At 41.4% G+C, this 19,328-nt stretch overlaps 1 protein-coding gene across 1 annotated transcript in view; it reads left to right on the top strand.

Annotated features, from left to right (window-relative positions):
- The window catches only part of BBS9 (Bardet-Biedl syndrome 9), a 166,907-nt gene that overhangs the window by 31,839 nt on the left and 115,740 nt on the right, over positions 1-19,328 (top strand). The window contains exons 9-14 of the mRNA XM_054385111.1: positions 9,287-9,468; positions 10,425-10,501; positions 11,863-11,916; positions 13,266-13,368; positions 14,077-14,181; positions 17,415-17,429. Coding sequence (XP_054241086.1) covers positions 9,287-9,468; positions 10,425-10,501; positions 11,863-11,916; positions 13,266-13,368; positions 14,077-14,181; positions 17,415-17,429 — 536 coding nt within the window. The remainder of the gene's footprint in view (positions 1-9,286; positions 9,469-10,424; positions 10,502-11,862; positions 11,917-13,265; positions 13,369-14,076; positions 14,182-17,414; positions 17,430-19,328) is intronic.

Raw genomic sequence — 19,328 nt, 5'->3', positions numbered from 1 at the left:
AACTCTTCAAGAAAATGGTTGAGGTGTTCTGAATGAGTTGAATTAAACTCCAGACAAACCTCCAGAAAAACCCTATTCTAGACTGGCTTGGAGAGAAGCCATCCATATGCTGCAGTTAGAATACCTGAAATCTGGGAAGTTCCTCAAAGGAAATAGAGGAATTTCTACTTCTTTCTTATTTTCAGTGGTGAAATGGTAATTGTGAGCAGCAGTGTTTGCCTGGTATCCAGCATAATTACGTAAATATCTTAGCATTTGACTTCAAGGTTCATTCCCTTTTTTCCTTGCCCTTTGATTTTCATTTTTCTGTTTTATCAGAGACCTCTTTTGTAAGACCTTGTGCCCTCCACGTTTCCTTAGCAAAGGAAATTTCATGAACTACCTCTCATATTTCTAGATTATCCGTTCTATGAACTTGTCATTTTTGAGATGTGCTTGAGATGTGGTACATTTCTTGTTCTCTCTCTCCCTCCCCTCATCGTTTGGGTACAAGTGTGGGGAGCAAATCCATAGGAATGTGATTCCTGCATTGGGTTCCTGTTAATTAAAGCATTTGTGGGTTGTGCATTTTTTTTTCTGCTGGCAGGGAATTGAGCCTGTAAAGGCAAGTGACTTAACTCCCCTTTTTGGTGGGGGAACATTATGTCTGTCTGAATCATCTGGAACTACTTGATGAGAAAGTAGCAGAAAGTAACTTTGTAAGGGCCTATCACAAGTTGCATTTGGTTTTCTGTGCTTGAGTTATCCTGTCTTCATATGCTTGACCATAATAGGTCTGTGGCGTAGAGATGAAAAGATGTGGATAACTGCTGCTCTATTTGTTTGACACTGGCTCACTTGGCAAAGCTGCTCCTAAGTGTGCTATGTTTTAATGGCTGATTGATTGCACTGAGTACTGCTCTGACCTAGCTGGCCTGAAACTAGAACATTATGTTAAGGTGCCTTCAGTCTGAAGCAGAACAGATAGTGTTGCTGCCCTCAGGGGGGCTTCCATCACAAACATCTGAAATGCCCCTGTGGCTTGACTTAAAACCACATAGATAGAGCATTACAGACTGGATGTAGTCTCAGGAAAGGGATTTCTGTTCTGATCACTTCCAAGATCCAAATCTGTTTTTGCGGTAGGAAAGCATGAAGCCTTTAAATCAGGGACTTCAGTTCTTCTGAACACTTCTGAAGTTCACTAGTCTCAATTTTACTACTTCTGTTTGTTTGTATATAGTCTTTGAGTTACATCTGATAAACCTGTGAATGTTAAAAGGTAGCCTGACATTTCTTTTTTTATTTGACATGGAAGTAGACTGCAAACTTCTTCGGAGATCTGTTTTTCAACTTGACATTTCTGATGACCTTAATTTTGGATCATTGTGCTTTTGACTATCCATGAAGGTATAGTCTGGTATTAAATATTTGGCAAAAAAAAAGTGCATTTCATTTGGAGTTTATTAGCAGGCACAGTTCTAACAGTAGCCCAGCTTTCTACCAGGGTTTTAGGGATGTTATTACTTCCCTCTCTGTTTAATCTCTTGTGGAATCTTACTGCCTTAGGCACTACATTGTCAGTGAACTTCAGGTTTAAATGAAGTTCAATATGAGCCACCAGTGTGCACGTGCAACCTCGAAAGCCAATCACATCCTGGCCTGCATTAAGAGAAGGCACAGCCAGTAGGTCCAGGGAGGTGATTCTTCCCCACTACTCCACTCTGCTGAGACCCCACCTGGAGTACTGTGTCCAGTTCTGGAGCCCCTATTACAGGAAAAATCTGGAGGTGTTGGAATGTGTTCAGAGAAGGGCCACAAGGATGAGCAGAGGGCTGGAGCTCCTCTCCTATGAGGACAGACTGAAAGAGTTGGGGTTGTTCAGTCTGGAGAAGAGAAGGCTCTGAGGTGACCTCCTGTGGCCTTCCAGGATCTGAAGGTGGCTCCAAGAAAGCTGGGGAGGGACTTTCTAGGGTGTCAGGGAGTGATAGGACTGGGGGGAATGGAATGAAGCCGGAAGTGGGGAGATTCAGATTTGATGTTAGGAAGAAATTTTTCCCTGTGAGGGTGATGAGACACTGGAACAGGTTGCCCGGGGAGGTGGTGGAAGCCTCATCCCTGGAGGTTTTTGCAGCCAGGATGGATGTGGCTGTGAGCAACCTGCTCTAGTGTGAGGTGTCCTTGCCCATGGCAGGGGTGTTGGAACTTGGGTGATCTTTGAGGTCCCTTCCAACACTGACAATTCTATGATTCTGTGATATTTCTACTTTCAGCCAGATGAAATTAGAAACAATCAAAAGAAAAAACTTCAGGACCCTGTGTAGGTGCCTGGCTGTAGGTAAAGGAATGCTTTGTGTGTGTGGTGCCTTTTGCTTTTAGGAACTACATCTGGGAATTAGAATACTGGAGCCACCTTTCTTTTTGTGAGCATTTATTTATGTGTGTTCCTACCTCTGTATGCAGAAGGACTGTTCCTCGTGGAAGAAAGATTCTTGAAGCAAATAACCCACAAAATGACATGTCTGGTTTGTAAAATGTGCAGCTCCTTTTTATTAAAAGGAGTTGACAGGTTTGGACAAGTTGGTGAAAGTTACTAGAATATTTGCTTTCACTTTCATTTGTTTGACAGATAAATGTAATTTTACTTGGTAATGGAATAGCATGTCTTTTGAAGAGGATATATGAAGCAGTCTGGAAAGATTTTATTATATGTTATGCACAAGTCATTTGCCACCTTTCAAAGAAGAAAAAGCTCAGAGTTTCTTAAAATATTAAATTTCCAGAACCTGGCCCTTTTAGCTTCAGTTAAGCTGGTGTCCTGGGTTAACACAGCCTGCTCTCACAAACCCCCCTCTCTGCCCACACAAACAGGAGGGAAAGTTACACAGAAATAAAACAAGTCTGGGATGAGATAAGGAATTTACTGGGGGTGATCCTTAGCTTATTAGCAGAATATTTGCTGCTGCTCCTGCATTATGCTGCAAAGCCAGCACCCTCCCCACCCCCTGATCTGCAGTGCATGCAGCAGAAGTGACCCACACCCCAAACCTGGAAACCAAAGCCAGCAACTGGAACAGGAAGCCTCTCATGTTACCCATCTGAACTTCAAGCCCCCTGGTACTTTGCTCCAACCAGCATTTTCGTTTTGAAGCTGATGTGACAGCAGCATGGTATTGAATACACACAGCAGCAGGTTCAGCTCAACCCATGACAGCTAGCAAATAGATGCTCCTTGTTTGAGATGGGCAAAAAACAGTTGTCTGGCTTTAAACAAAAGTGACTGTTGCAAAGCCAAGAGGTAAAGGTAAAGGTAAAGATGTCTTATGTTGAAGGAGGCAGTCATGGCCACTTAGCTTTATCCACACTTCAGCTCTTTGTGAATTTCAAGTCAGTCTAGATTTATATTGAGGAATAATCCCATAAATGGATCAGTGATTCTGTTTTGCTCAGTTTGGAAGGGAAAAATATTTCTGCTAATTGCTAAGGCTACAAGGGACTCTGGTGTTCGAAATTTGTGTAGGTAATTTTTTGTTTGTTGTTACTGCTTCCCCCAAGTATGATCACTGCAAGCTTGACTGTAAGGGTTGTGCCTGAACTCCTAACATGGGTGTTGTAAACCACCAACACATGAAGCTTTGCTCCTTTGAGACCCTACCTTGAATACTGCATCCAGTTCTGGTGTCCCAATCATAAAGATACAGAGCTGTTGGAGTGAGTCCAGGGGAGGCCAATTGGTGCAGCTGAGGGCTGCAACACCTCTGCTATGAGGATAGGCTGAGGGAGCTTGGGTTGTTCAGCCTGGAGAAGACTTGACGGGGAGGGACCTTAGAGCTGCCTTCCAATCCCTGAAGGGGTCCTACAGGAAGGCTGCAGAGGAACTTTTCATAAGGCTGTCTAGAGACAGGACAAGGGGGAATGGTTTGAAGCTGAGGGAGAGCAGGGTTAGACTGGGATTTAGGAAGAAGTTCTTCAGCAGGAGGGTGGTGAGACTCTGGAATAGGCTGCCCACGGAGGTTGTGGCTGCCTCCTCCCTGGGAGTGTTGATTCCCAGGTTGGATGAAGCCATGAGCAGCTGAGTCTAGTTGAGAGGTGTCCCTGGGCATGGTGGGGAGGTTGGAGGAGATGATCTCTAGAGTTCCTTCTAATATAAGTCAGTCTATGATGTTTTGAAGCCAGCTACCCATTAGCTATTGGTGTTTGTATTTTGTCTTAGGCTCTTACATAGTTGGTGGAGTCACCATCCCTGGAGATGTTCAAGAAAAGCCTGGTGAGGCACTTAGTGCTGTGATCTAGTTGATTGGATAGGGCTGGGTGATAGGTTGGACTTAAGTGATCTTGGAGGTCTCTTCCAAGTTGATGGTTGATTGTATGATTATGGATTATACAGGATTAGATATTTAATAAACTTAAGTTGCATCATGTAGTCCAAGACTCAGGAAGTACTGCATTGTGTATGAAGTCTGAGTCAGCAGCCTGTCACCATAAATGAGAGCACCTAAGTCAGTGTTTAAATTCTTTGGGTTGACGCAGGAATAATTTCCAGATTTGAGCTCATCTGTACCCCACAGACTGATCAGTTTAGTTTGCATGAGGTGTGTGAATCAAAAACTGAAGACTTCAGAATTCTGGTGTGTAGCCATTGGTTGAAAATCTGCTTTATTGAGTTGCAGCTTCCAAAAAGAAAATTAAAATCTGTGATCAGTCTGCTAGTGAGAAAATACTTGCCCAGTCCAAATATGAGCTTGAAATTACAGGTTGCTCTCTGGCACAGAGGTGTCATGCATTGGGTGGCTAGATTGCTGTGTCTAACTATGCTCTCCATGTAGTAGAAAGGCAACAGGAACTGGAGTTTAACTGGAGAAAATATAAAGGAAATATTGTAGTTCAATTATGTATATAAGGGATAGAAGGGCAGTCACATAGAGGGTAATAGTATATGAAATCAAAATAAAACCCCTCTCACTGAATTCTTTTAGGCTGTCCAGATGCTTGAAAATGCTTTGTTCTTCGTTCCAGCTCATCTGTTATTCCTTATTATTACTGACATCACTGCAGCTAGAACAGCTGTTTAAGAGTCACCATATAAAAATGGCAAAACTTCCATATAAGCCCAGCAAAACTTAGCACTTATTACATGGGCTTATGGAAAGAAAATTGCAGAAATGAAATTTTATGGATTGTTGAAAGGTTTTTACTTTCTTTCTGTGTAGTAGGAATATAATAAAATTGATGCCAGTTATGACCACACTATGAACTGTTCAGTTTTGTGTCTGTACACAGAGGAACAAGTTCTTAACCATGAGGGTGGTGGAGCACTGGAACAGGTTGCCTAGGGAGGTAGCTGGGGCCCTATCCTTGGACATATTCAAAATCAGGCTTTACAAGGCTCTGAGCAACCTGATCTAGTGGAGGATGTCTCTGCTGACTGCAGGGTGGTTGCACTAGATCACTTCTGGAGGTCCATTCCAACCCAAACCATTCTATGATTCTATAAATGTTTATTTGAGTGTTGGGTAAGGTTGTTGTCTGATCTGAGCAGTTAAATGCAGAGAATTTGACACTTTTTCTACTTAAATATGACTGCACTTCAAAGAAATGTTTCTAAGGAAACCATGGAAATTGCATTGGTTGTTATCACTGAATTGCCACTGGGTTGGTGAGATGGCAGTAGAATCATAGAATCAGTCAGGGTTGGAAGGGACCACAAGGATCAGCCAGTTCCAACCCCCCTGCCATGGGCAGGGACACCTCACACTACAGCAGCCTGGCCAGAGCCTCATCCAGCCTGGCCTTAAACACCTCCAGGGATGGAGCCTCAACCACCTCCCTGGACAACCCATTCCAGGCTCTCACCACTCTCATGGGGAAGAACTTCTTCCTCACATCCAGTCTGAGTCTTCCCACTTCCAGCTTTATTCCATTCCCCCCAGTCCCATCACTACCTGATGTCCTAAAAAGTCCCTCTCCAGCTTGCTTGTACAAAATTAATAACTTCTTCAGAGGTCTTTTGAAGAGGGATTTTTTTTTAATGTGTGTAGTTTATAACCACATTCCCATTTTGTGACTGTTGCTTTTACCTTAGTAGGATTCTGATCCTGCAGAAGACAGATGTACCAAATGCTATGTCCAGCCTACACCATGCTGTGTGGCTGAGCTTCCTAGCAAGTTGGTTTCAAATGGTGTTTGCTCTATCATCTTAAGCACACTCCCATATTTCCAGTCCATCTCATTTTATTGCATGTCCCTTCCTTGTTTTTTTTTTTTTTTTCCTAAAAGGCTTCTTTTTACAGTCATATGGTTTTGTAGGGGTTTCAACTTCACAATGACATTTAAAACATTCCCTACCTTCATGGTTCTGGAAAAAGCTTTAGAAGTGGGAATTCCAACTGCAGGAATGAAGGCAAGCAGTTCCCCCTCTGCTATTTAAAAATAATATTAAATGACTAGCATGGGCTAGTCCAACCCCCCAGGCAGAGCAGGATCATCTAGGGCAGGTCACACAGGAACACATCCAGGTGCATTCTGAATGCCTCCAGAGAAGGAGAACTCCATAACCTCTCTGGGCAGCCTGCTCCAGGCCTCCAGTACTCTCACAGTGAAGAAGTTTCTCCATATGTTCCCATGGCACCTCCTCTGCTCTGGTTTGCACCCACTGCTCCTTGTCCTATCATTGGACTTCCCTGAGCAGAGCCTGGCTCTGTTCTCCTGACACTGTCCTGCACATCTTTATCAACAGGAATGAGGTCACCCCTCAGGCTCCTCTGCTGCAAGCTGCAGAGCCCCAGCTCCCTCAGCCTGTCCTCACAGGGAGATGTTCCATTGCCTTTTTGGCTCTGTGCTAGACTCTTTCAAGCAGTTCCCTGAGGTCCTTCTTGAGCTGAGGGGCCCAGAACTGGATGCAGTACTCCAGATGTGGTTTCACCAGAGCAGTCAAATGATCAATTTGTTACTATCTAACTGGAAACAAGCAAAACATCTTAATTTCTTCAAGAATTATGTTGTGAGCAATTTCTTTTAAGAGAAGACCTACACAAAGCATATGCCAATATTATTACCCAGAATCCAATAAAATACAGCTTTTCAAATTACTCCCATATGTGTGTAGGAACTGCTTTGTCCTGTAAAGCTATTTTAGATACCAGAATAATTTGTTTCATACTTTGACTTCCTCACTGCTGAAGTGTCTTCTTAGATTTGGTATTACTTTGACTATTGAATGATAGTAAAAACTACAGTTTACAATAAAAGAAATTTAACAAGTAATTGAAATTCCGGATTCTGTGCCAAATGAAGTAACAGTGTTTGCAGGGATATTGTGTGAGTGCAGTAGCTGTGGAGGAGCTGCTATAAAACTCTTAAATGTGCTCCTCCCTCCCCCTGCTCTCTTTTAACCATTGTTAAAAAAGCTTGAGAAAATAAAGCAATCTTGAGTGGCTGGCAAATGTTCAAACTGAGAAATGAAAATGTTAGAAATTAGATATTAACACAGAATCATCAGTGTTGGAAGGGACCTCAAAGATCACCCAGTTCCAACCCCCCTGCCACAGGCAGGGACACCTCACACTAGATCAGGTTGCTCAGAACCACATCCAGCCTGGCCTTACAAATTTCCAGGGATGAGGCTTCCACCACCTCCTTGGGCAACCTGTTCCAGTGTCTCACCACCTTTATGGTGTAGAACTTCTTCCTAATGTCTAATCTAAATCTCCCCTCCTCTAGCTTGGATCCATTCCCCCCAGTCCTGTCACTACCTGATACCCTAAAAAGTCCCTCCCCAGCTTTCCTTTAGGCCCCGTTCAGACACTGGAAGACCACAATAAAGTCTTCTGGGAGCCTCCTCTTGTCCAATTTGAACAACCCACTGCCTGGACAGCTCTCTCAGCCTGTCCTCATAGCAGAGGAGCTCCAGCCCTCTGATCATCCTCGAGGCTCTTCTCTGGACACGTTCCAGCACATCCACATCTTTCTTGTAATGGGGGGCAGTCATATGACTGGTTAGTCAGGTTTTGGTTTTGGTTTTGGTTTTGGTTTTTCTGTTGGTATACAAATTAATGAAGTCCTTCAAGGAGGAAAGATTACTGTAAAAGACATTTAAAAGCTTTGTGTAGGTTTCATGTTGAACAATCTTCCTAGAACCCAGTGGAACAGTGACTGCAGCAAGGGAGCAGTGTCAGTGGTAACAATTCTTTCTTGAAGCAGTGCTTTTGTCTCTGAGCTAATGCAATGACTAGCAGGAAAGTTGGGTGAAAGGTGTTGATTTTAAGGTGGAGTTTTGGAATGTGCATTCTGTAACACTGACAAACTCAGGAGTTAAGTTTAATTTATACAGGGAAAGTCACATAATTTGATTTGATTTCATTTGATACATTACCTGCACATAACTGCCAACTTAAATGTACATGGGAAGGACAAATTACAACCCCCTGTTGAATTCATTATACTTCAGCAGTATATCACAAAAGATTTATTGCCAACAGTGTGGCTGTATTTCTTCTGCTGTTTTGATTTACATTCAGATGCCTTCATGGATCTTTCCTCCTTAGTTTAACAGATTTATAACCTTAGGAAAGAAATGGTAAGATGATCCAAAGAGTTTTAGAAATTGTCTTGTGGTCAGGTGTCAGTGTTCTTTCTCCAGTTGTGGAGGAAAGAAATGTTAAGATGGTCCAGAGAGTTTTAGCAATTGTCTTGTGGTGAGGTGTCAGTTTTCTTTCTCCAGTTGTTGAACAAGCTCACCATGCACTTTCACTGAGAAAGTTTGTTTTAGGAACTTCATTGTTTGCTGTAACCAAGTAGCAGAGCATGGGGCAGTGTGTTTGGAGCATGGTAGCATTTCCTTCAATAATATCCCTTTTTTAAAAGGCTTTCCTTTGCCTGTCACCAGTATGACAAAGTTCATTTATCAAGCACTAAGCAAAGCCCTATGTATTAGGCATGGCAACCTAAATATTCATACTTGAATTAAGTAACACTTTATTCATGGGAAAATTTATAACCACGCTGTCTACTCAGCTTGTTCTGATCCTTTCCTCTACTTGTCTTGATATATGGATTTTGAGATAGTGGCAGTTGTTTCACTCATCTGTCTAGCACAGATTGGTTCTTAGGTGGTGTTGCAATTAAGTGGGAGTAACATTAATAAGCACATCTGAATTGAAGATTAAATATTGTTCTTTTCTTTTGGCCAGTGAATCCCATTAAAAACAGAAAGTTCTGCTATTTGTAGATTGAATTTGTGCTGCTTCTGCTGTTGTTGCTTCTGTGATTCTTCTCAGTTCCTTTCTGATCTTTATTTTTGGTGATGCAGAGACCTGAAGGGTGTTATAGTCACTCTGAGTGATGATGGGCATCTTCAGTGTTCCTACCTTGGAACTGATCCTTCGATCTTCCAGGCTCCTAAGGTTGATTCTAGGGAAATAAACTATGAAGAATATGATGCTGAAATGAAAGAGCTTCAGAAAATCATCAAGGAAGCCACAACAGCACGAGGTGTGCCTCTACCTTTCCTATAGTTGTACATACTCCTCACCACCTGATTTTCCTTTCAGCACTTGAAAATATTTTATTTTCAAACTTCAGCTATAATGTAGTATTTAATAAAGTTTAGATTTTAATAAAAAGAAGTACAAAAAAAAAAATCCTAGGCTGTAAAGCCCCTGGACACAGAGTTTTTCCTTTGTGTTTACATCATGCCTGTAGGAACTTTCAAGGTAAACTGCTGACTCATATTCAGACTCACAGAATGGTCTGGGTTGGGAAGGACCTCCAAAAATCATCCAGTCCAACCCCCTCTCCAGTAGGCAGAGGCATCCTCAACTAGATCAGGTTGCCCAGAGCCCTGTCCAGCCTGATCTTGAGTACCTCCAGGGATGGGGCCCCAGTTACCTCTCTGGGCAACCTGTTCCTGTGGTCCACTAACCTCATGGTAAAGAACTTGTTCCTCATGTCCCTCTCCAAGTTGTAGCTTTCCAACCACACGTCCCCAAGTTAGTTTGTAGCATTCTTTGCCTTGTATGCTAACAGAGCTGGAGATCATTGGGTAATGTGTTGTAACCAAGCCCCACCTAATATTTACATTAAACCTTTTAGATCTTCTTCTGCAGAGGAATTTCTAATGTCTGGTTTAATTTTTCACTATTAGGCACAGAATCTTTGTGTCTCACTTATTCATTATCAAATTATTTCAAGTGCCATGAGATGAGTGGTGTGTATTTTGGAGATAGTTGTTTGTTGTAGGTGTATTAGTGTATGCCTGGATAGTAGGTGTAAAATCTTAATTCCATTTCATACATAAATCAGAGATCCAGAATGAGATCCAGGCTTAGGTTATCTGTGTAAATATTGTAAAACTGGGAGGTTTCTTTGGTCAGAAAAATGACATACATTTAGAAATGTAGCTGCTTTTTTGGTGAAGGAGAGCTGATTTATTTGTCTTTTTATTTCAGATATTTTGCCCCAATCTGAAAAACACAAAGATGTAATTGTCACAGCAGAAGTTTCACCTGATTTGGATGCAGAATCAGTAAGTACCTGTATGAAAAAGAAGTTCTTCTGGAAAGACTGGCTTTGTCCAGGAGTTAATAGTGATTAATCATAGGTAGTGATTACTCTGTATTTATGTTTGTATAACTGAGATTGAAGTGTTTCCTCAAAATAAAATAGTTTAAACAGACAGAAACACTTCCTAAACTGTAGGAACTGAGCTGTTGCAAGATAAAATCTAAACATACAATATAATAGTAGATATTTTGTCATCAAGAGGAGTGTGGCCAGCAGGTTGAGAGGTGATTCTGCCCCCTTGCTCTTGTGAGACCCCACCTTTAATACTGTGTCCAGTTCTGGTGTCCCCAGTATAAGGACACAGAGCTGCTGGAGTGAATCCAGAGGAGGCCCACAAAGATGAACCAAGGGCTGCAACATCTCTGCTATGAGGATAGGCTGAGGGAGCTGGGGGTGTTCAGCCTGGAGAAGAGAAGACTCCAGGGGGACCATAGAGCTGCCTTCCAATAGCTGAAGGGATCCTTCAGGAAGAGTGCAGAGGGACTTTTCCTAAGGGTGTCTAGCAATAGGACAAGAGGGGATGGTTTGAAGCTGAGGGAGAGCAGGGTTAGACTGGAGCTGAGGAAGAAGTTCTTCAGCAGGAGGGTGGTGAGACTCTGGAACAGGCTGCCCAGGGAGGCTGTGGCTGCCTCCTCCCTGGGGGTGTTCAAGGTCAGGCTGGATGAGGCCTTGAGCAGCTGAGTCTAGTTGAGAGGTGTCCCTGCCCCTGGTAGGGACTTTGGAGTAGATGTTATCTAATGATGTCCCATTCAGCCTGAGCTGTTCTATGATGATGAGGTCAAGATGAATTTTGTATTAAATGAATGAATTGAAATAGAAATTAGCAGGAACAACAACGTAGCTGCTACAAGTTTCTTTTGAAGTTCAGTATGTATTTCTGATTTTAAGATAGTATGTGATGATTTTATAGTCCATAATGTGTGGTGTGTATATAATATTTTGGCAGATTGGAAGTCACTTTTCCCTACTGAATTAGAGAAGGTATTTCCAGAATGTAAATAAATAGACAGTGGAAAGTAGTGTGCCAAAGAAAAGAGTTTCAAATATTTATATATACATCAGAGTCTATTAGTTTCTTATATATGCAACCTTCATGACCTTTTACTGGCTTTTTTGCAGTCAGTTTCAAACAGAGGCTTTCCATTTTCAGAAGGAACTCAGTACTGTGTTTTGTGTATTTCGATCTGTCACAGGAATGATAAATCCTTTACCAATAACTCCCTGTTTACCAAGCTGATGGTAGGAAAGTAGTATTGCATTCATTGTGCTCACTCATTCGTGTGTAATACTGAATTTACTCTGCTTTCATCTTTTTCTTCACAGCAAGCCGTTGACAGTGAGGTGAAAGCAGAGGCAGTGCCATCGGTCACAGTAAAGGTACTGTGCCTGACTTCAACAGCAGTGTGCAGATGGTGGTGGCAAGTTTTAACTGTCACTTCCTCTGCATTTCACTTAGGTGATGAAAATGAGTAGAATTTGAAATGCAATATATGCTTAAGTCTTTTTCTCCTTGGTGTAATCAGGTGTCATTCTAGCAAGCCTTCTGCTGAAGTCAGAAAGCAACTGGAGTTTTTATTTTGATACTAAAAGCATTGTTAAGATTGCATTAAGTCATAGGAATCATTTTCCCAATACTTTTTAAGTGAGTAAATGTTTGGTTACATGAATGTAAAGTTTATATTCAGCTGCCTTTTTAGTAGCCAATAAACAAAACCAGAGTTTCTTTTGTAAAAAAAAAAAATAATAAAAAAAAATTAATCCCCACAAACCTACTTTTGTAGCTTTTACTTGTGGGGGGGAAAAAAGCTGGGAAAATCTAACCTGAAAATTGATGTCATTGAAATCATCCTTGATAGTTGCTGCCTGGAACTGGTCTGAAGGAAGTGTGAGTGAGGAAGAAGTCCATCAGCACTACTGATAACTACTAGTATGCCCCTGAACTGATTTAACCTGGCTGTAGTGAGCAAATGGGTAGACCAACAACATAAACCAGGCAATAATAGTAACACAGAGACACTGTGTATGTCCAGACCACGTTCAGATCTCAGTCAACACTATCATTTTAGGTCTGAACTTCTTAGTTCTTTAGATCTGAGAACATATGAGGACATTTTCTTATCCATTGGTTTTGCAGTAAAAGATCTGCCTACAGTAGAAGCAGCCAGGGCCACTCAGGTTTATGGTTAGGTCAGCTCTCATAATCAAGTCTGGGAGTTGTGATACCCATAGCCTCTACATTTAGTTTTAGAATTTGCTTGCAGTAAAAAAACCAAACAGCTCTTGGCTCTGAAGTTACTCATAAGACTATGAATTGCTCCTTACAGATAAATAATTTCTGATTTACCTTGGTTTTCTTTTTCATTTTGCTTTTTACTTCAGTCATCGGAGAACATTTTGTTTATGGTTTACATTAAGATTAATGCACATGACACTTGTGAAATGTTTTGATCCTTACTTCAGCAATAGTTTATCTTGGCTTGAAATTACAAAGAACATGAGAAATCTCAGTTTATTGTAGCTTTTCAAGTTCTAGCATCCCATTATTGGCTGTAAGTAATGACAATTGTCAGAGGAAAATACTGGGATTGAAGTTGAAATATAAAGTTCTTAAGCATTGTTGCTGAAGTGGTCTTTTTGATACCATTTTGCTGGTTGTGTTTGTTTTCTGCTATACAGAGATGAATTTGTTGCTTTCTTCTAATGCTTCTTTGTGTCACTTGATTTAGATAACAATCCAGAGCAGAGTGACTGCACAGAAACCAAACCTGACAGTTTGTGTACAAGCTCCATTAGCAGTGACCTGTGACCAGTTCATCTTGGATGATTTAGGTAAATTATTGTAGTGCCATTACAGCTCCTGTACCATTATTTTTTGGTGAGGATTTTTGAAAAGTGTGGTCCAGCCTCTCTTGAGTGTGTTGCAGATATACTACACTTAAAGCAATTAACTCTGCAGCTTCAAAATCCTGCTTGGTGGAGGAAGGCAAGTAGGAAAAAATGGAGTTACTTCCTTGATTATGGTGTGGTGCTTGGCAGGGCTGGAGATGCGGAGTGGCAGCTTCATGATTGAGGGGACAAAAATAACTTAGTTACTCTGTGATTGTTTTGCTGTCAATGTAGAAATAGCAGTGCTGAACTAGAAGCAGGAACAGAAAGCCTGTTTAGCTGTGGGCAGGCTAACATATATTCCCAACTTAGCATCAGCTGTTTGGTGATTCTAGCCTTTTACCAGCTCTATTGATAAGATTCAGGTGGCCTTGAAGACTATGTGGAGATGAAGACCAGAGAAGAGTGTTGTGTTTTGATAGTCTTTGTGGTCAGTGTGCTGTGTTGTTTTACTGGTTGTGCTTCAGGTTAGTTACAAGTTGGAGGGAGTAGTTTGCCTTTAACAAATGACACATTTTAAAAGAAGCATGTCCGGTGATTTGATAAAGGGGAACTAATGGAAACAACTGCAATAATTTAGTAGAAGATTTCCCAAAGGGCTAGAAAATAAATATGCTCCCATTACTTGATTGAATTCTGTATTGTTTTTAGAACAAGATTCATCTGAAACCGTGGTGGTGTCTGTCTTTTTGAAGGGGAATTGTTCTCCATCAGAACTAGAAGGAAATTGTCTGGTTTCATATAATATACCCACAGGTAAGCCACTGGAAATTTCAAGATGATTTGCCTTTTAATAAGTTCTTTCTCTTTACAGATTTCTTACAGATGTTCTTTGGAATATGCTGAAGGCAGTAGTAATTAAAGGGATGATGTGTATACAGTCTAGTCTTCTGCTTTAGTTGATATTTTACGTAGTAGCATCATTAAGTTATGATCTTACAGAGGTAAAATCAGATGCTTATGTCTTGGGAAGCAGCTGTACAAGCTTTCCTATTAATTTGCTTCTGTTCTGCTCTTTATGGGACCACATCTTGGAGTGGGAAATAAATTACATCTTGATGACTATTCAGCCTTCTGGGCTGCCAACCAGTGTGATAGTAACTACCTCTACAGAGGAGGAGATTTGAAGGACAAGTGCAGGGTCCTGCATCTGGGGAGAAATAACAACATGCACCAGGACAGGTTAGAGGCTGCCCTGCTGGAGAGCAGCTCCACAGAGAAAGACCTTGGAATGCTGGTGGGCAGCAAGTTCTGCATGGGACAACAATGTGCTCTGGTGGCCAAGAGAGCCAATGGGATCCTGGGATGCATCAAGAAAGGTGTCCAGCAGGACTAGGGAAGTTCTTCTACCTCTCTACTCTGCCCTGGTGACACCACACCTGGAATACTGTGTCCAGTTTTGGGCTCCCCAGTTCAAGAGAGACAGAGACCTGCTGGAGAGAGTCCAACAGAGAGCCAGAAGGATGCTTAGGGGACTTGAGCATCTCCCATATGAAGAGAGACTGAGAGCCCTGGGGCTGTTTAGTCTGGAGAAGAGAAGACTGAGAGGGATCTGATCAATGTCTATCAATAGCTGAGGGGTGGGTGTCAAGTGGAGGGGGCCAGGCTCTTTTGGGTGGTGCACAGTGATAAGAAAAGGAACAATGGGTTCAAACTTGAACAGAGAAGATTTCAGCTCACCATGAGGAGAAACTTCTTTCCAGTGAGGGTGACAGAGCCCTTGAGCAGGCTGCCCAGGGAGGTTGTGGAGTCTCCTTCTCTGGAGACTTTCCAACCCCACCTGGATGCATTCCTGTGCAGACTGCCCTAAGTGATGCTGCTCTGGCAGGGGAGTTGGACCTGATGATCTCTGGAGGTCCCTTCCAACCTCTGATATATAAAAGAATAAAAATGAAGTACTTCTGTTTTATAAGGCCCTTAGTCACCCTAGAGATGCAATATGTAAATGTACCCAGCTGTCTCTGGACTGATTAACTGTCTACACACAGCCTGTGAATATGTTAGGCTGCTAAGAAACTATTTAGGCAGGGCTTGCCTGTTAAATTAAATGCAGCATAAAGCAGTCTTAAGCTGTCTCTTCTTCACTTCTGCTTGGCTTTGCTCCTGCACCTCCTCCCATCTTGTGCTCACACAATCAACAGCCATTTCTGAGCCAGATCTGCTGCTTTGGTTCACTGTGCAAGCAGAGTGTTGTGCCAGCACAAATGGAAGGGTGAAGTGGAGTAAAATGACATCCAAAAAATGCATCTCCCTTGCTCTCTGATAGGACAAGGAGCAATGGCTGTAAGCTGCAGCACAGGAGGTTCCACCTCAACACAAGGGGGGAAATTCTTTACTCTAAGGCTCACAGAGCACTGGAACAGGCTGCCCAGAGAGGTTGTGGAGTCTCCTCTCTGGAGGCTTTCAAAGCCTGTCTGGATGTGTTCCTGTGTGCCCTGTGCTGGATTCTCTGGTCCTGCTCTGGCAGGGGGGTTGGACTGGGTGATCTTTGGAGGTCCCTTCCAACCCCTAACATCCTGTGAGCCTGTGATGTGGAATTAGACCTTCTGTGAAGGGTGGTGGTCTCTAGGACCTTATCTTATGTAGACAGTTTTGTTTAAGCAGTGACTTCACATCACTTCTCACTTGAAACATTGTGTTTATCGTAGTCTAGACTGTCTGATGATTGAAATGGTTGAGACAAAACTGAAACTCAGGGCTTTAAAGACTTGATATTTAGACAAGACTTGCAGATAATGTGCAGAGGGTGAGAGACAGAAAAGGATGCTCCTCCCTTTTTGTGGAGAGCCTTCATGAATAGCTTGGACAAGGTCTGTCCCTCTCCATTGTGACTCTGACTTCTTATTCCTTGTGAATGAGGTGTGCCCAACATTGTGCTGTGACTTTGGGCAGGTCTTGTGGTATGGCTCTATAGGTGGTGCATTTGAATATCTTGGATCCTCTGATTTGGAAAGCTTGGGTTTTGCCTTGCTGGTCTGGCTGCTGTGGTTTTCCTCTGCAAGACCAGAGTATCAAACTTAGAGGGGAATGGTTTGAAGCTGAGGGAGAGTAGGGTTAGACTGGATCTTAGGAAGAACTTCTTCAGTACAAAGGTGGTGAGAACTGGCATAGGCTGCCCAGTGAGGATTGTCTCCTTCCTAGAGGTGTTGAAGGTCAGGCTGGATGAAGCCTTGAGCAACCCGAGTCTAGCTGAGATGTGTCCCTGCCCATGGTGGGGAGGTTGGAGCAGGTTATCTCTGAGGTCCCTTCCAACCTAAGCCATTTTAGGATTCTGTGAAGTTTGTCACTGGGAAATTAAGGTAATATTTTTTTTTCAGGTGATATTAATTAAGCTTATGTTTCTATTTTAGATATTAAATTTGGTTCTGACAGCCTTTTGGTTAGGGAAATAAAATCTTAAATCTTCAGGATGTTTGAGTTTCTATGCAAATCCCCACAAGGTATGACATAAAACAAAATCAGGGAGCTGCAGAGATTTTTAAACATCCCTTCAGTGGTAGAATTTGGAAGACTTCTATATAAAGGAGAATAATTACAGTCTTGCTCAATGTTTGGATAGCTGTTTAAATTATTAAGCTGGGATAATTCTACTCAGTTGCATACCGATACTGTAGAAGACAACGAAATTAAGTGTAAGACATTAGTAAACAGAAATTAAGTCCATTTGTGATTTTATTTTATCCAAATAGAGACTTTTGCCTCTTGTTTTTCAAGTTGTTCAGATTTGTGGCCAAATCAATCTCCACTGTATGTCTGTGGGATTCATGCAGCTGAACCTTAATGAGTCACTCAGCTGGATGGGATTCTGTGGTCTCATGTCTGGTTTTTGGCTAGTGCTGTGTCTTTATTATAGTCTCCTTAACAAATGTGCCTTGACTTCTTTAAAACCTCTTACTACATCTCCTTTTCATTTTTAAGCAGCATCTTAAGTAATCTTTAGTAATATTTTTTTTTCTTTCTCTTTTGCCCTGTTGCTGCCTCTCTGGTAGAGCTCAATCCTGAAGGTGAGTGAAAGAAAAAAAAAGAAAGGTAAAGTCTGAATGGTTTCATGAGTGACAGCATGTGGAGTAAAGCAGATTTGGGAGGGAGTTATTATTTTATCTATTAATTAGAGACTTCAGTTTTGCAGAAGCTGTAAATGCAGATGTGTGCATAGCTGAGTCTTGGTTTTCAATACTTATGCTCTTATGAACCCAGTAAGTAAAAAAACCCAAAGCAGGTAACTCTGGTAATGGCTCCCTTCCTTTTCTGGATATTTCAGGGAACCTTGAGGTGCTTGAACCACCTCATTAAATACTCTTCCTTGTGAGAATAACTAGCACCATGTGGCAAATTTCTGCTACACAAAGTAATTAAAAAAATGATTCAAGTAGTAAAAACTATGTGAAGATAATGTCTGTAATTTATGAAGGTAACATCCTGAAGATATAATGCATATTATTTGATAAGGTAACCTCCTGAAAATGAAGATTTAGATTTTAAGAAATTTCTAGTCGAGGTGAAAGCCTAAATGCTGAAGTGAATTTTGTGTTCACCAAGAATAAACTTTGTAGGATTGTGTGGTCCAAAATGTATTTAGGTTACAGCACTAACAGAAACCCCAAAATTCTCTGAATATTTTATATCCTAAATCACAGAGCTGATGTTTTGAGTCACATACATCAATGCTCTATTTCAAATACAACGAAGATTGGTGAATAATTGGTTTGTAATTGTATGTACAGTGCATGGCACTGTTTTGTCTTATCAGGTGAGTGCATAGTATACCTTTAAATAGTATTAACTGCTGAGATAATATTACAAAATTTCTCTTGTGCTTCAGATTTGAAAGAATCTGAATCAGATTTGAAGAGAATCTGATTTTTTCCCACTTGCTTTTCTTTAATACAGTGCTAAAATTTTACATTGTGCAACGGATCACAGCTCTAGATCAAGTGAGAGGTGTATTACTGAACACAACACCAAAGGATTGAAGGAGTTCTGTTACTCTTCTGTTTTTCTTTACTACCATTTAGCATTCTGAAAGCATTTCCCAGCAAGAATTTTTTTTTTTATGTAGTGATAAATGTTGTTGAAGTTTTTTGGTTTGGTTTTCTTATGTATAGCTCTTTTGGAATCATCAGCTGAAAATCTCCCCGGTCTGCTCCCTAAGCCAGACGTTATTTGGTTTAGTTTTTATTTAGCCTTTGAAATATTGAAAAAATGACATTCATGATGAGGCAGCCTGAGAGAAGACTATCTAGGAAAAGCTGGCTTGAAACAAGGAAAACCTCTTGTTTTAAATATAAAAATAGTTCCAAGTCTTTTTGGCTGGTTTTGTCACTGTTTTTTTTCCTGTTGATAAGTCTCCATATCTAAGTTCAATAGGAAGACATTTGTCTTATCATCAAGAATAGATTTCAGTTTTCCCACTGGATGATGAAGGCAACACAGTTGAGTGAATCATTCTGAAAGGTCATGGGCTTATTGTCCAGTAGGATTTCTGGAGTTTTCCTTGGAACCCAGGGATATCCTAGTTCTGAGGACCTGTCTTAAGCTTTTAATGCTCCTTTTACACTGATTTGCTTTTTTTACAAGCTGCTGGAGAAGAGTTTCTTGGAGACATTATCAGCCAGCCACAAGAGCTGCTGCACTGACAAGCAGAGGGATGAATTTGAACCTTGTAGGAATGTTTTCCCCCCAGATGAGTCTTAGAAATAATTTTTCATTGTGAGAGATCAGCGAAGCAGCAAACAATTTTTAGCAGAATGGTTTGCTAGGATGACTGTTAAATGGTTTGGCTCCATTTTAGTACTAAACCTGCTAAGATTCCTTGAGTGATAACCTGTGTGTAGCTGTCAGTTTCATGACTTTTCTGTCTTCATATGAGCCATGACATATGGATGTGGAAGGTGAGTTTGTGT

This window comes from Indicator indicator, chromosome 11 (assembly GCF_027791375.1).
Source record: "Indicator indicator isolate 239-I01 chromosome 11, UM_Iind_1.1, whole genome shotgun sequence".
NCBI lineage: Eukaryota > Metazoa > Chordata > Aves > Piciformes > Indicatoridae > Indicator > Indicator indicator.
The sequence above is the reverse complement of the archived record's forward strand: the minus strand, read 5'-3'. Positions and strand labels throughout refer to the sequence as shown.